We start from the raw sequence: 14546 nt of genomic DNA, 5'->3' as shown, positions 1-14546 counted from the left end.
ACATTTAATTCATCTATTATTTCATTCTTTTTAAACGCCATAAATCCCCTCACCCCCCGAATCAATGTTGTCTGAAGTAAAAAAAAGACTTGAGGGTCCAAAATTCAACATTGATTTTGGGGGGGAAGGGGTTGGGGTAGACAGGGGAATGGGATAAGTATATCCACTATGCAAAAAGGGGCCATTTTACGGAAGTGTGCCAACACTTTTGTCCCTCATTGTAGGTTCACGTTAGTTCCGATTATCATTGTTATTTTTTGTATTTGTCCATAAATTCCTTATGAAACTTGCTAATTCTGTCGAACATGAGAACTACCTTTTCCTCAGATGGCAAGATGGTTAACCTGCGGAAAACAAAAAAAAAATCTCAAACTAAAACGACCCTGTTTTATTCCGCTTTTTGTCGCATTTACTCAATTTAATAATACCCCGTTTATATGGAGAAGTAGACTTGCTACCAGTCAACTTCTCATAAGTTCTTGAAAATGAACGAAGCAAGGTTCAATGAATGAGGTCGCACAGCGACCGAGCGAGCGACGAAGTCTTAAGGTCGACTTGTTTCGCCAGAAAGGATTTGAATCATATTTATAAATTCACGCGGAAAAAAATGATTGACATATGCTGTGACTGTTTTATTGGTCAATTGCCATGACGTCACCGGTAGAATTTTCGACAGGTGAACTTCGCGCCAAACAGGTATGAAAGTTCCTTTAAAATGGCATAACCAAAAAGGAAAAAAAAAAGGACTTTTTATAAAGTACTAATGGAGAAAAGAACAGAGGGACGGAAAGTCAAAACCACACACAATACCTGTCGGGATTGTCGCGTGTACTTTTTTTGACAACCTTTCTCCTCGAAATACCTGTACAGAGGAAACTCGATTTAAAAAAGGGCTATGGGACTGGCAAAATTTGTTCGCTATAATGAGGCCTCGTTATATCAAGGTTCTTTTCCATATATTTTACTATTACTGGGTTAAATTAATTGCTATAACCAAGACTTCGTTATACAGAGGTTCGTAATATCGAGGTTCCACTGTATATGCAGGGAGTAAAGTTACCCCGGCTAGGAGGTGACCCTGCTGAGCAACCTCGTCCCCAGGGCTTTTCCCTTAAAAAATGGGTGGGGCGGGAAAAGGGCCTTTTCCCGCCCCACCCATTTTTTAAGGGAAAAGCCCTGGGGACGAGGTTGCCTGCTGAGTCAACTTTTTGTTTTTGCTGTAAACGGCTCGATCGCCAAGTTTTGTAAGGAAATGTAGCGAACGTTTGCTTGCCCTGGTAGCTCGGGCATATAGGCGAGTGACCCTTCTACCTGGCACAAGGTTTCTCCATAAGGAAGGGTATCTCTACAACCTTCCGAGCAGGTGCGCCGTTTTTGTAGGAAAGCCTTCTCTATCATAGGAAACAGTGACAGATCCAGACCTTCAGATAAGGAGGGGGGGGGGGGGGGGCGCCGGTCATCCAGACCCTGAGATAAGTGGGGGGCCCGGTCTCCAAAAAAATTTTTTTCGGCCCTTGGGGCCTCATTTTGGTCGAAAAATAAGGGGTAGGCGGGTCCCCTGGACCCCTCCTCTGGATCTGCCACTGGGAAAAAAGCACAAACTCTGCCAGGGTGCATACCGCACATCTCGCACATTGCTTTTAAATACATGCACATTTAGCAGCAATGTTTCAGAACAAGTTGCTCGTTTTTGTTGCCCGTTTTAGCATATTTAAGTCTCAGTACTTTTGTTGTTTTTTAAAAGAGGGTGTATCTCAAGAAACCTGCTTAGCATTTCTCTGACCAACATCGTCAGTGATGAGTTTCTGCCATCAACCCACAAGAAAGATAAATATATTTAGTAAAATCCAACTGGTGGTCTATAAATCAATTCTGCGTTCTGATTGGTTGAGCTACTACTAGGCTATATGTTATAGCCCACTACCAATGGCGGCTGAATCGCGTTTTGCTAGCTAAAGTTGTTTTGCCTCGATATTTTTTCACCAACGGGTTGCATTTTACTAAAACAAAAATTCCTCTCGCCCTCGTGGGCTCTAGCTGAGTCAAAAGCCCATTCGCCATACCGCCTCATGGGCTATTGACTCAGCTAGAGCCCATCAGAGGGCGAGAGGAATAATTGTTAAATATAACAAAGAAACAAGGACCATAAATGGAAACAGTTAGCTCTGACCTAAAATGATAAGTTCCTTCTTTTTGTCCTAAGGAACTCCCTGGAATAGGACTTATACCAGTTTCTTCTAGCATCCGCCAACAGTAGAACTCGTCTGGTGTGCATTTCTTAAGCTGGAAAAAAAGCAGATTTTCGTTGTGGTAGAAAAAGTAAAGACGCACACGAACCAAAGGTCCAAACGACCGGGGCTTATCCCGGTTTCCTTAGCATTAAGCATGCCTAGGAGTATTGCTGTTCCCTCCTGGAGGGGATGCTGGTCCATCGCGGGGTTACTCCTCAGCAGTATGACGCCGGTACCCATTTATACACGTGGGTGAACAAAGTGGAGTAAAGTTTCTTTTCTAGGGAAACGAGCGACCGGCGAGGCTTGAACCCCAGGTCTCCAGATCCGGAGTTGAGGTGTTAACCGCTCGGCCACACAAGCCTCCAAATACAACCAGATTTTCGTTGTGGGCTTTTGGGTCAAGGGTGGAAAGATACCATAGTATAATACGCTGACCAGACCCCTTTGATGCCTTACCATAGCTTCTTCAATGGCTTTTTGTGGTAGAACAATTTTTGGAAACGCATACAGTGAACCAGTTACAGCATTACACGAGACTCCTTCAAGAGAATTCAACATTGTTGTAGTTATCCTTGCTTTCCTTTGGTAAGAATCTAAAATGGACATCTTCTCCTACATACGGAAAGCAAAAATTGTTAGAGTAATGATTAACAGGATCATTGTACTGTCTCACAGTTCAATTATAACTCTCGACACTCAGAGAGCCTTGAGTTAAAAACATTGGATGCTGTTGTTCTTCACAGATTTTGCAGTCCCACTTCTAAGACTCTCTCAAATAACATTCTCTAGCTCACAAGTCCATCTCCTAGTAACGGGTAGACTCTGGAAAGTTCATTCGATTATTTGTTGACGACCTCTCAATTTTTTCTCAAACATAGAATTTCATGAGAGCGATTTTCGTATGACCTTGAAAAAGGATTTCGGTAAGCGTTCGTTATTTGTTTTATCAGCCGATGGATGAAAAGATCGAAACATGGACAGATAGTTTGTTGACTCTTCGTTTTCCCAGCAAAGAAAACCCTAATAAGGAGAAGGCATTGTTCAATTGGCCAATCGTGTTGCAGCAAGACGTCAAAGTGAACTATCGATTGATTTCTATAAAGTTCTTGGGTATGAAGTTTTTTCACCTGAGCGTTCGCTTAGGTAGATGGGTAGGTAGGTAGGTACTTTATTAAATACATTACAGCATAAGCTGAATTACGTATTAACTTAATGGTAATAATTTATACTAATAATTGTAAAAATGAGTAATAATTGTAATAGCTAAGACTAAAAACGTATAATAAGAAGCCTAAAAATTATTTACAATTCTGCCTGAGGCCATAACAAAAAACTATTCTGAAATCCATTTGTCTTGCAACGCGGCAAAGTAAAAGTGCGCGCGTGCCTTAGATTATAGTTGCTCTTATAAAGAGACGGCAATTAACAGCTTTCTTAAATTGTGGTTCGGGTCGCTCATTATGCTTTCAAACGTGCGCGCGTGCAAATGTTGTGGTGATGCTCCACAACCGTTGGTAAACTCATAAGCGCTAAAGCTTGCTGATATTCTATACCATGACATATGATTCGCATTGCTCTTTTCTGGACACGTTCTAATTCTTGCGAAAGGTAGGCTGGTAGCGCGTGATGGAAAACTGGCGCAGCATAGTCAATGACGGAGCGCACGCATGTAATGTAAAAAAGTCATAAATCTTTCTGTGGAACACGAGCTCTTTTTAGCTGAACAAGAAAATAGAGCCTCTTAGCTGCCTTCTTAGTAACTTCCGTGATGTGCGCATTCCATGTTAAGTCACCAGAGATAGTAACACCTAAAAGTTTAGCATCTTTAACTAATTTGATGCACTCCTCTCCTATGACTACTGGAGGAAAGTCACAATCTGATGTAAAACTAATGCGGAGCTCCTTGCATTTGTCTGTGTTTAACTTGACTTTGTTTCTGATTGACCAATTTACTTCCTGATTTACAATACCTTGAGCCTCGCTATGCTGTCCTTTAACCAACCAACCAAAAGCCAAACGCGTTTGTACCCGTTCGATAAACCAATCAATTCGCTCTATTTCTGTTCGTTTGTTGTTTCTGTTTTGTTCGCGCGTTTTCATTTCAAGGTCAAAATAGGATAAAATACAATTTTTCCTGTTCTTTCCTTAACGTGAAGTATACATTATGCCTTAACTTTCGCCAGTAAGGTCAGACGAATTGAAAGGAATTGGAAAAGTTGCTAAAGTTTACTGGCTCTCAGTTAGTGGAAAAAAAGAGAAAGAGGGAGAGGAAAGCGGGGCACTTCTTTCTCCAATCTTTTTTCCTCTCTCTTTCCGACTAACTGAAAGGCTGGAACAGGCTACACGCAGCTAAATACGATAACAACTCAAAGAGGACAGACGGCAAATTGTTGTTGCTTGAAATATATAAAAGTCGTAACTGTTCATCAGTAGGATATGCCTAAAACTTTTTGCAATTCCACAATTGGTTTCGGCTCCATTAAATCCTATACCAATTGTAGCAGTTACAACATATAGGAAGTGTATAAAGCGGTACGCGCCTGTTTTTGATTTAGCTGTTCCTGATCTAGCTGGTCTTTGGCCTCCTAGTTTAAATAGTCCATGTAAAATTCATGTTTTAGTTACACAGACCGGAAACAATTACCCCCGAAATAGGTAAAGAGCACGCTGGGATCCTTTGCTTATATACTTACCTTGATAAAAGTCTCGTATGACTCGTCACCAGGCTGAGGGGGATTGCAAATTGCACTAACAGCAGCCTTCCGATGATAAAATCACAAAACAAAGTCAGCTGGCACAACACGTTACAAAACAATAGGCCCAGTTTGTTAATTACCCTAATCAGTTTCTGATTTAAAGTACTGCACTGAAGCTATAATCATGTCATACTGATGTGAACCGATTTTTTAAGAACCAACCTAACAAACTTTGCAGTCATTTGTGTGAAAAGTTGTCAAAAGGCGGGTTTCTTAAGCCCAAGAAGCTCCAAGGTCTCAGTAACGAAAGAAAAGGAAAGGAGAAAAAGAGAGAGCGAGGAGAAGAGGAAAAAGCAATGGTTGCACTCTTAGTTTTTATAATTTTTTTTGGCCAAAAAAAACTGTCGAACCGGAAACGGCGGTAACGTTTTCAAAGATCCGGCTCGATATATAATAAATATATTCGATAAAGAGGCTTAATAAGGGCACTTGGAAGTTAGACTCGATTATATCAATCCTTTGTGCGTCTTCGTTTCCTCTCGCACTAGCTGCCAACAGAAGGTTCGACCCAGAGTACGCGGGCTCTTTGGCCAGCGGTTTCCTGACGTCCACCCGCTGGCCAAAGAGCTCGAGGACTCTGGGTACGAAAGTGGATGTAAACTAGACTCCCTCAAACGACTGACAATCAAACCTTCAGTAAAACACTTTTGCTTTTCCTATGTCACTACTCAGACGCATCACTGTGATTCGCATTAACCAGTGGATAGTACAATTAAAAGCTTAACATGTGCTATCTCCATAAAACCGTCTTTTTAAGAATCTTTTGTGACACAACTAAAAAGCTATTAATTGAAAGGAGTTAAAAATTCCCTTAAAAGCAAAGCAATTAGCTCAACTTCATTTTAGCTCCTCGAAGTGATCCAAGCCGTTTTATGTTTTATACCGACTTTATATAAAAAATACCTGCCCAATAGTTGACGGTGCGATGTACGGTGAAGATAGATAGCTCCTAAACTGGGCTAAAACCTCTTTGCTAAACCCTACAATCTCTAGGTAAGCACCCCTTAAACCGCACCTGAAAGAGACGAACATCAATAGTAAATAATAAGAATAACAAATAATCAAAAGGTGTCCGCGCACTAGACGTTCTTATGATCAGAAACTATCGATCAATTAATTATTAATTGAATCGATACAAATCAATTGGTATTACATTTGGGTAGAGTGTTACTAACTAAAGTTCCTTTTTCAAAGAAATGCCTTTTTTCCTTTTTACTAAATTACTGAAAACCAGTCTAACAAAACTTTAACCCCTAAGAGTGATCAACATTCAATATCTCCTTACTCAGTAACCTTGCTCAGTCAATCAAGCCACAATGTCGTGAGAAAAAAAATGATCAAGAAGTAAAAAAGGTCTTGATTGTTAACCGCAGTATCATAGGAAATGCATGGAGAACAGAGAGGAGAAAATGTATGCTGATACCAGGGTTATAATGTAAATTACGACATTTCACTCCAAATTCGCATTATGATTGAGCATCTTCTTTCACCGATATTGGTTTCAGAAAAGTCAAGACAAATTTGCCTTGTGATAATAACGCAATGCATTTGAAGTTTCTTCTCTTTTGTCGTGACAGATGCTCCACCTTCGTTTATCATTATATAATACATGTGATATTATGACTTACTCGCCATAAAACCCTTTCGAGGCAGAATTTATTGACATCAATTGGAATTTGTCGTATTCAGGTCCCAGGTCCCTCACAACTTTCTTGCACGAGTGAAACTGGACCTCGTTAGTAAACACTGTCTCTTGGTACACCTCATCGGCAAATAAAACCAATTTTTCTCGCGCACAGAACTTGATAACTTCCTTGATATTCTCGTAGGTTAAGACCTGACCTGCGAAAGAATCCATTCAGCAGTACCACAATGAGTTTACTCACAGGAGCAGAAATATTTGACCGCAGTAGGTGCCTAGCAGCCAGGAGCGATGAGAAAAGGCTGTTTTCGCAGGCTACGTTAGTTTGACTCTAAAGAAAACTAAAACTACTATCCTTTGAGCACTTGTGGCCTGAATCGAAAGTTGACCACAAGACCGGGTTTAAGTTGCCCTATTCGTAGCTTCGGCCTTCGGCCGTTGACCTGCTGCCGACACCGAAACATCCCACCGTCGCGAGAAAAAAGTCCTCTGGTACCGAGGAAGGGTTTAAGTGTAAATCGATATTTTTAGTTACGGCTTCAGTCTTAATTATCACTGCCTTGCATGCCCCCTTCTATAATCGAAAAGTTGACATAGATGAGAAAGTGCTTAACATAATTGGAAAACAGCCAATGCGACATGATACTAACAATTTTTCTGTTGATTCGCAACCAATGAGAATGAACAAATCACGTGAAACAAAGGCCAATTTTCAACCCATTCAGAAAAGGATGTCAGTAACAGTTATTTGTCTTGCCCTCTTACAAAGTTTCTTAGCTGCAGTTTTTTCCTAACTTATGTTCTCTGATATGCACAACCAAGTACCTGGACAGATTTATTATGCAATTATCAAACTTTGAAAGAGATAATCACGTGCATATTATCTTTTAAGCCCCCCACCCCTCCTCCCCACTCATACACACACACATACAACCCTACTAAGTTACACGATACCTGTGGGATTTCCCGGGTTAATCACTACCAGGCCTCTCGGTCTACAGTGCAGCCTCGACTCGTCTAACGCTCTCTTTAGTTCACAGACGTCTAAAGCCCAGTCGTTATCTTCGTCCAAAAAATAAGGAATCTGGTACAAGTAAAGCTGTTTGCTCCTAGCGGGATAGTGATGGAAACCGGGAACTGGAATCATAAGGCCTGCTTTACGCTCGTCGCTGCATCCGGTCGCTAACGCCGCTAAGGCAATCTGGAATCACGAAAAACCACACGACTTTTAAAGATCTTGGTTCGCAACCACGTGACTGGACAGCCATGTTGGTGGCCGGAATACACATATGTCACAATTTCTTTTCACAGCGTTTGCTTGAACAAAGAGTTTGCTAGAGTTACCAGCAACAAGAAAAGTTTTTGTTGCATTAACAATTTTCGTTACGTTCTTGTCATTTCTGAGTGCATTTGAGTTTTCATACACACGCGAATTAATTTTCACTATGGTTGTTCACCAGGATTCGTTTTTTTGAAGGGGCTCCGAGCAATTCGGAAATGAGCTATTTAAACCTCATCATTTATAAAGCGGTTGCAAGTTTACTGGTGAAGTGTCGTAAAAAATAAACTTTAGTCAATTACATCGCGGGCATGTTCTTTAAAGGTAAATGGATTATGTTCTCTTATTTCCGAGAACCCCCAAGAAGCCCTAAACAAAACCCCAGAAACAGTACTAAAATTTTTATTAATTTAGTCATAACGGTTATGTTGTTTTCTGCCAGCCTTTTTGTTTTGTTTTGTTTCATTTACTTAATTAATTTCGTTGATTTCTTGCTCTTTTTCACTTTTTTAAATCTTAACTTATAATGAATGATCTGAATGATATATTTCAGTTCAATTACATTCTGAACCTTGTCAATATAATCATGGCCCATACACTTGCTACCTGGATGGCCAAAACTTCTTGCCAAATTCTGAATTGAGTTAATTTGCCTTTACTTACAGAGGCTGTTGTTCAGATTTTTAGGTTACACTGCTGTCATGAGAATCACTGAATTACTCAGCCTCGTTCCCATTCGTCCTAGGTAATGTAAGATGTGACGTCACATCGCGCTTGGCTCCAAGCCTCGTCCGCTCACTCGGATAGCGTGACGTGGCCTGAGGACGAAGCTGTGAATTACCAACCTTTATTGCCGTTGCTCCTCCGCTGGTAAGGAAGATACTGTCTGGATCAGCTGTATAACCATCTCTTTTAGTAATAAACTGGGCGACATGTTCGCGAACAATTCTTAATCCAGTCGTGTCTGTATACGAACCTATATGGAAAATATTTCGGAAATTAATTTCATTTCTGGTGCAATTAATCATTTCTTTATTTTCGAACTTTTTTTCATCTGTGCGACATATTTTAGCAAATCACAGAAATGGATGTTTTCTTATTGTGCCAGATCTAATGGTCAGAAACTACTGAGATGAAACAAGTTGGGGAAAATGAAACGCCATTTGCAATTTGTTCGACTAGAAGAAAATTCCAACTGGAAAGAAGCACTACATTTACGTTTTTACTATTATTTAGACCCGTTACAAACCAACAAACATCCAATCAGAAGCACTTGTACTACGCAGAGTAGTAACGCGTCATCTGTATGAAATTTCTGAGGCGCGTTCCTTCGTAAACCATCCTCTGATCGAGACCCAGGGGTGGTCAGTTGGGTCGGCAGAAAGAAAAAGAAGCGAGATATTTTTCAAGCAAGGGGCTCTTCCGCCCATGCTCGGAGACGTTTTTGTCGCGCCTTTTCTCCAGACCCAGTGACTACCCCTGGATCTCTAAGGATGTTGCTAGGAAACCTTTAATCGGGAAAGTAATAACTGAAGTGGCAACGGAACAAAATATAACTGAAATCTATAGCACCTATTGAAAACTGTCTGGTTGCCTCGAGAATCCTGCGGGCTTTTTCCTTTATGTCCTGTGGGTAACTTTGTTCTTCGAGGAAACTTGGACATAGAAGACATGCCAGAAACTTGACCAAAAATACAAAAAAAAAAAACGTCAATCAATCACACAAGAACTTCATGAATAGGACCTAACGTTGTTATAAGTCCTTAACGGAAACACACGGGGTGTTCGTCGCACCGTAAACTGACTTTCTTTTGCGGCACTTGTAAGGGTAGCACTGAGCCAAAAACAACGGCAGTTATTTGTCACTCCGTGAAATCCTCCTGGCAGTTCTTCATGACCAGCTTGCATTGACCAAATGTGAAGATGCTTGTCGGTATCTATGCGATTGACGTCAGTCGTATTGATATCGACAGGTATAGAGATACACAGTGGTCATGCAAATAAGCTTCGCGGTGGCTCAGCCGCTGTTTTTGGACGAGGAGCAAAGCCGTAGAAAATGGGTGTATGCATGGGGGCAGATTTAATGTTATGTGAAGAAGATAGCAGTAGTCGAACTACTCCCTCAAAAAATTAATAAATAAATGAAATATAGGCATGTTTTGTGGTTGATCAGGAGTTGAGGATACTTTCAATGAATAATAAAGCATTATTTGAATGGATTTTTTCTTCATTATACCCGATAGTTTTTCATGTTCACATGCCAAGTTGTCCGGTAAAGCTAGTATAAACTCCTGTTCACACTGGGCCAAAAAAGTGGCACAGAATCTTACTGTCTGATATGTGACGATCCACTTTCAAGATCGGCACGACGCAGCTCCGCTCTGTTACGGAAACCGCCCCGAAATCACCCGGCGTTCTCAATGTAGAACAAAAGCCTTCTATCCGATATGGTTTGCGTGCCTGGGAGCGAATGAGCTATCAAATAAGGTGTAGACACAGCCTCAGCCTCCGTCATCCAGTTAATGCTAAGTATATACAGTTGTATTAAACTTAGTAGTAGTTACTTCCTAGTTTTAGGCCCCATTTATATCGAGAAAACTTCTTTCGGGTAGACGGCTCATTTGCCAACCCGAGCTAACCTGGGCGAGCCAACTTTTCATGCATTAATCTTTACAAACCTTGGCGAAACCGTTGACATGAGCCCTTTTTTCGATTGATGTACGGCCACCCTACTAGCCGGGACAACGTTTCTTTATATAAGTACATTCGCTCTCCAAGCCGGGTCTAATCGAACAAGACGCGATAATCAGATCGAGCATGCTAGTGCGCTGTTGGCTCGGACAAAGGCATAAACTTTAATTTTTTCTCATACGAACCTCTTCGCTGCAAAATAGGGTGATCCCGGGGGAGACTATGATATGAAAGGGGCAGGGATGTTCGGCGGAAATTTTGAATTAAACCCCTCGGAGGAGACCAATCTTTGCGTGGCCCAACCGTTTTTTCCCCAATAGAGACCATTTTAAATTTTGATTACATGAATCGCGTAAATAAAACGAATTGCAAATATATAATTTTTTTGTATTTCTTTGCGGGCAACCCTAAAGGACACCTTTAAAGCTAAATATAATGGCGTTTTGTACAGAACACCCTAAGTGAGACCAAAATCCGAAATTTACACCACTAAGCAAGACGACAAGTATCCCCGCTCCTTTCATATGGGATCCCTCCCCCCCCAGGGGGGTGACCCTCTTTCCCGAGACAACTCTTCTACATATAAATGGGGCTTAAGAGGTGGTCGGTACTGTACAGTACAGTACCGCAAATGATCTTCAACCGAAAACGATCGCGAGACCGCAACTGATCCCCAAAATGGACCGCAAATGATCCTCGACTTCAAGTGATCCCTAAAGTCGACCGCAAATGATCCCGAAAGAAAAATAGGAATGGTTTAGACTCGAGTTAGCGGATCATCTTGTCGATTTTATTATTATTACAAAAAGTAAGATTAAACGCTAAATTTTAGTTCTTAAATAAATACATGAATAAAAACTTAATGAAAAAAATCATTCAAGTGTAAAAACGAAGTCGGTAGGCAACACACGACTTTTACCTTATGCCAAAATGCTGCTTGTTCCAATGAATTTTTTCTTGGGCGGGTAGATTATACCTCTGAAGGAAAACGTTTTGACTGAGCAAATGTAATTTTTGCCGCTTATTTTATACTGAGAGGTCATGACACGCATTTTCTGCGGTTATTGTTGTTTCTGGTCGGCATGATTTGTTTTTAATACAAGAGCATTTCCTTTGACCTCTTTTGAAATGCAGTGCTTTTCATTGCGGCTAAATAAGGGTTTTAGGTTGTTTAATTTTCTTTAAAGTGCGTCATGGATCCGAATGATTATAGGCGACTTTCTTTTAGTCCGTGAATGTGACGGTTCCTACGATGTTTTGTCACGCGATAACTAGGTTTAGATTCCTGTTAACTCATAACTGTCTCCAGCAAAGGCACAACAAATGGATATACATATAAGCGTTAATATAACTATTCGCAACATGTTCATGAGCTGTAAGCAAGTTGCTCTTTCCAAATAAACCGAAACCTTTGGACTTTGATAAGTTAGGGAGCATTTTGACATGTTTTTATTTCAAATCATGTCTTGTTTTGTAACGGGCACTCCTAAGTTACGAACCAATGTCTTGCTGTTTATCACGTAAAATTAACACTTCAGAGAAAAATCAAAACTAAATATTCTGAAAATTAATTCGACACTTCTAAAAAGATCAGTAAAGTCAACAAAGCTCTTGTTAGGTAGAGGGTGCCCGGCTTTGTATTCCGATCCTCAGTAGACAAGTTGAGCTTGGGCGTTAAAATAATAAGAGTTTTTTTCTGCATATGGTCCTGCCTGTCTTAAATTTTCAGCGAGAAAACAGTTCTTGAAAGAAAATTGAAGAAATTGACAAAGGCAGAAGTATACGGTTGATACCATATCCTTTTCAGATTTATTCTACTTTTTTTTCGCCTTGTATAAATTGACCTGAGATGTAGCGTCCTCCTTCCCTTTTTCTTTAGAAGGCGCGAGAAAAAGATTCCTTTTTTCATAATCAGTCCTTTTTTGTAATCAGTCCCATAAAATCCATTCCATTCCTCAAGTTTTCACGGGATCATTTGCGGTCAACTTTGGGGATCACTTGCGGTCGAGGATCATTTGCGGTCCATTTTGGGGATCATTTGCGGTCTCGGGATCATTTGCGGTTGGGGATCATTTGTGGTACTGTACAGTACCCACTAGGGATGATAATTCATTTGGAGCAAACGAAAAGGAATAAGGTTTATTGTCATTTCCGTCGATAAGTTGTTGCTCATGTATTATCAGGTTCCTGAACAAGGAGGAAACAAAATTTTTATAAGGTCTTTCGTAGAATAAAAAACATAGCCTGTGACACAATAATTTTTTTTGATACCCAAGTCTTACTCCTTGGCCGTGCGTATCATTATAGCGTCTGCACATTTTAATAATTGTTAATGCCAGCTATTAATGTAGAAAATGGTTAAAAATATAAATGTGCGGAGAAAACAGAGATCTTTTAAGCTTCGCAAAAACAATCCTACCTGTCTCAGAGAGGAAAGTGGTCGCTGTCCAAACGCTTGAGGGTCTCCAAAATGTTTTATAACTTCATTAAAAGGTTTACTTACACCCTAAAAACCAATGTTGAGACTGAATTAGCTCGTTTATTATGAGTCTGCTGACATGTAGCAGTCGTTTCCTTTCTAAACATTTCAGCTTTTGTTCAAGTATTACGAAAACCCCATCTTTTGTGTATCCTTTTGTGACTTGTTGTATTAAATTCATCCTTTAAAAGGCTTTTTTGCATACAACTTTTTTCCCTCAGGGCGAGAAAACAGTCACTGTCATGCAAACAAGGCTATAAAAAGAATGCACACCAAAACACTCTAAAATGCACAAAGCTAAGTCTCTTTCAATCATTTTGTGGAGCAAAATTTGAAATTTATCCTCATATATCTTTTTTCGCAAAACTTAACTTCTCGTATTTTCAACGCTTGCAAGGGGACGCGATAAGGGTTCGCTCAAAGTACACGTTCCGCGTCACCTATTGCGCCTTGGCCGATACGGCATGAGTTTGGGCCGTTAGGATATTTTGAGTACTAACAAATGATTTATAATATGTCAGCTGTCTTATCAACGACGCACTGACCTGTCTAAGTTCTCGTCGAATCTGATCGGCTCGAACATCGATCCATCCTCTTGCATTGGTGGCTTCCCGAAACACGCGACTGATAGTTTTGTTTGTGATTATTTCCTCCACCGCCATTTTGGTACAACAATTAACGGAAACGAAATTAACAAGAGGAATGGGCAAAGATATCCTTGTACGTGTCCTTTAGAAGACCTCTCCCCTAGCGATCGTGGAGGAGTCGCAGTAAGCCGTGGAATTCATGGTAAAACAAAGACAGTCACGAATGAAAGAAGAAAAATAAAGGCTAATGAGAAGAGATCGATAGACAATTGAAAAAGGAGAAGGTGACAGTTGTATTGTTCACAGCTATTCATTAATTATTAGCATTGCTCCTCATGATTATTTCCTAGACTACGAGTAGGCCCTCTTGTTCCTCGAAGATAGCTGAGCGAGGGAATTGAAATCGCCCGAATTGAAATACACGAACACGCGGTAGAAGCGCTGGGTGCGAAAAGAGAGACGTGGGGGAAGGAAAGAAAATGCGCATGGCGATTCTTAAGCGCGCCCGCGTATTTCGCGTGCATCACGATATCCCTGAGGTAAAGTCGTCTAGCCTACTCATTTGCGCCTATTTCCCTTTCGATGCCGTCATTGGTATTAAGCCTTTAATTATGCTTTAAATTACAATTTTTCCATTTTCACATCATTTGCCAACAATACACTTTTTTTTACTCCCCTCTACCCCCCAAAAGTTGCATTAGCATTCCAAAAGTTCCTCCACAATTTGGGCGTGGGAAACAGGTCCACTAACGGTCGCCTCTTCAAAACGGCCACCTTATTTTGTCTCCGCGAACAGTCCATACATTAGAGGGCTTAAGGTTTTCCAGTCGGCCATTCCCGCGAACCGCGAACGTCACGTGGCCAGGGCCTTGCCGTCA

At 40.7% G+C, this 14546-nt stretch overlaps 1 protein-coding gene across 1 annotated transcript; it reads right to left on the bottom strand.

The window, feature by feature from the left end:
- Window positions 1-227: 227 nt before the first annotated feature.
- Window positions 228-13874, bottom strand: LOC140927794 (alanine aminotransferase 2-like). The gene is made up of 11 exons (XM_073377477.1): window positions 13627-13874; window positions 13022-13108; window positions 9484-9592; window positions 8757-8887; window positions 7587-7833; window positions 6619-6832; window positions 5894-6005; window positions 4928-4993; window positions 2691-2846; window positions 2171-2283; window positions 228-344 (listed from the first exon to the last, which is right to left on the bottom strand). The coding sequence occupies exons 1-11, from the start codon at window positions 13741-13743 to the stop codon at window positions 251-253; spliced, it is 1446 nt and encodes a 481-aa protein (XP_073233578.1). The 5' UTR covers window positions 13744-13874; the 3' UTR covers window positions 228-250.
- Window positions 13875-14546: the final 672 nt, after the last annotated feature.

The sequence above is a fragment of the Porites lutea genome, chromosome 2, assembly GCF_958299795.1.
Source record: "Porites lutea chromosome 2, jaPorLute2.1, whole genome shotgun sequence".
Lineage (NCBI taxonomy): Eukaryota > Metazoa > Cnidaria > Anthozoa > Scleractinia > Poritidae > Porites > Porites lutea.
This window is presented reverse-complemented; position numbering and strand designations above follow the sequence as displayed.

Bases quoted from the DNA above. Each gene is read 5' to 3' on its own strand.
- LOC140927794 (XM_073377477.1), bottom strand. From the start codon at position 13,743: ATGGCGGTGGAGGAAATAATCACAAACAAAACTATCAGTCGCGTGTTT. The intron at 8,888-9,483 runs GTGCTATAGATT...TTTTCCATATAG, and splicing joins AACCAGACAGTTTTCAATAG to GTTCGTATACAGACACGACT. The intron at 2,284-2,690 runs GTAAGGCATCAA...CTTTTTTTCCAG, and splicing joins AAGCCATTGAAGAAGCTATG to CTTAAGAAATGCACACCAGA.